The sequence below is a fragment of the Gossypium hirsutum genome, chromosome D01, assembly GCF_007990345.1.
Source record: "Gossypium hirsutum isolate 1008001.06 chromosome D01, Gossypium_hirsutum_v2.1, whole genome shotgun sequence".
In the NCBI taxonomy this organism is placed as follows: Eukaryota; Viridiplantae; Streptophyta; class Magnoliopsida; order Malvales; family Malvaceae; genus Gossypium; species Gossypium hirsutum.
Window position 1 is genome coordinate 25133124 of NC_053437.1, and position 1965 is coordinate 25135088.

The window sequence follows — 1965 nt, forward strand, 5'->3', positions numbered from 1 at the left end:
TATACTTATTTACAACCTAAGGAAAAATAAAAAAAAATTGTTTGTATTGTATTCTATTGTATTTCATATCAATAATATATAAATATTTATAATTTACCAAAAAATAAAAAAACAATGAAAAAAATGAAATTATTTGTTTGTTTCTTTTATATCCTACAAGGTGCGCTTTTAGCTCCTGACTGTCACCTTAACAAAAAATGCTTATTACAAAGTGCTTTTTTTTTCTCATTTTAAAATTTAATTTATTTCCCTAAATTTAAGAAAAATAGTTAAATCCCTAATTTGTTTTAAAAAGGGCAATTTTCTCTAATTAAGGCTCACTAAGCGTTCATCTAGAAAGCTTAAAATCAACGCGTTTTGGAATTTACAAAAAGGAGATGTTAAACGGTTGGGATTCTCCGATTGAGATCCTAATGGGGCACGTGTATGTTAATGATGTGTTTGTCTTTTACCTTGAAAGTACAAGAAAGTCACTCTTTATGGAGATTGATTTCACTTGCTTCCATGTACTTTTTACGAATTGTGAAATGCCGCTTGTAACCTTTTTTTGGTGTGCTTCATTAATCATGGTACGGGTAATTTATCCACAAACCTGTATTCAATACATTATTTCTAGTATATCTAATAAAAATAACATACCAGATCTAATTTTTTTACAAAATAATTGATAAATTACTGATCTTTATTTCACAAAAGTTAAAAATATAGACACAATTAAGAAAAAGGAAGTCTAGTCAAAAACTCTTTTGCTTTGTTTCAAAGTCTGAAAAAGAAAAAGAATCGATGGACTATTCAAATGAGAAAAAAAAAGTGATTTAATGAATTCCGAAGAATGGACTAAATTGAAATTAATAATAAATAAATGGGCTTAATAGAAAAAACATAAGAAAACTCCAAAGTTTTAGAAGACATATGAAAAAGTCTGTCAAACCCCTCCCCCAAGGCCTTAACCTTCTATATATATCTCGTTTCCTCTCTCTTCTTTCTTTACCCGACTGCCGCTTCCTCTGTTAAAAGGCTCATTATTCTCTGTTTCGTATTTCTCTTAAAACTCTACAATGGCTAAAACCTTTGCTTGCTTTGTCCTATTAGCTCTCATAGTTAGTTGCGCACTTGGTCAGGCTCCTAGCTCGGCCCCAACCAAGTCACCGCCGTCTTCTAACCCTACTCCGGCTCCCAAGGTTTCTCCAACCATGTCTCCAACCACTACACCAACCGCATCTCCGCCGTCAACATCCACTCCCCCGTCTTCAGCCCCTGAATCTTCACCAACTTCCTCTCCCACCACTTCTCCCCCAGCTCCTCCCGCTGGTTCTCCCGCTGGTTCTCCCGCTGGCTCTCCCGCTGGCTCTCCCGCTAGCGCTGTTTCTCCCACAAACTCCATCAGCGATACACCAGGCAGCTCTCCCACTTCTCCTACGAGTGCAGCCGCTTTGAACAGGGTCACCGTCGCCGGATCTGCCGTTGCAGTCGTTTTTGCTGCTTTGTTGATTTAGATCTGACTTTCGGGGGAGGACAGGATTTGGATTTGATGATTTTTATTTTAGGCTCATTGTTAATTTCTTATTTTTAGTAGTGTATTTCTTTTGTTTTTATTTATTTTTATTTATATTTTGACGGTGATGATGATTTTATATCATGATAGCGTGTTGCTATTTTGACGGTTGAGATATGATGATGGCTTACTCTCGATTGTTATTATAATTATTATGATTAGTTATATATTTTTATGTATTTTTTTCTCTATTTATTTAAGTTTGTTTTTCTAATTAACGTTTAAGAGTAAACTAATTAAGGGTTGAGGAAAAAAATGAAAGACACAAGAGTGAGTGATGAAAAGTGCAAACGTGGAAAGAGGGCTGGTGTCTTGTCTTTTTTATGACCGATTTAGTGTTAATATGGTCGAAGGACAGCTGGATTGGTGTTGTACTATTTTTTATTAAAAAACCATTTCTGGGGTTCACT

The 1965-nt window shown here is 35.0% G+C and overlaps 1 protein-coding gene across 1 annotated transcript; it reads left to right on the top strand.

The window, feature by feature from the left end:
* Positions 1-807: 807 nt before the first annotated feature.
* Positions 808-1734, top strand: LOC121213631 (classical arabinogalactan protein 4). Its single transcript, XM_041086451.1, has one exon. The coding sequence runs from the start codon at positions 1059-1061 to the stop codon at positions 1494-1496; it is 438 nt and encodes a 145-aa protein (XP_040942385.1). The 5' UTR covers positions 808-1058; the 3' UTR covers positions 1497-1734.
* The last annotated feature ends 231 nt before the right edge of the window (positions 1735-1965 follow it).

Bases quoted from the DNA above. Each gene is read 5' to 3' on its own strand.
- LOC121213631 (XM_041086451.1), top strand. From the start codon at position 1,059: ATGGCTAAAACCTTTGCTTGCTTTGTCCTATTAGCTCTCATAGTTAGT.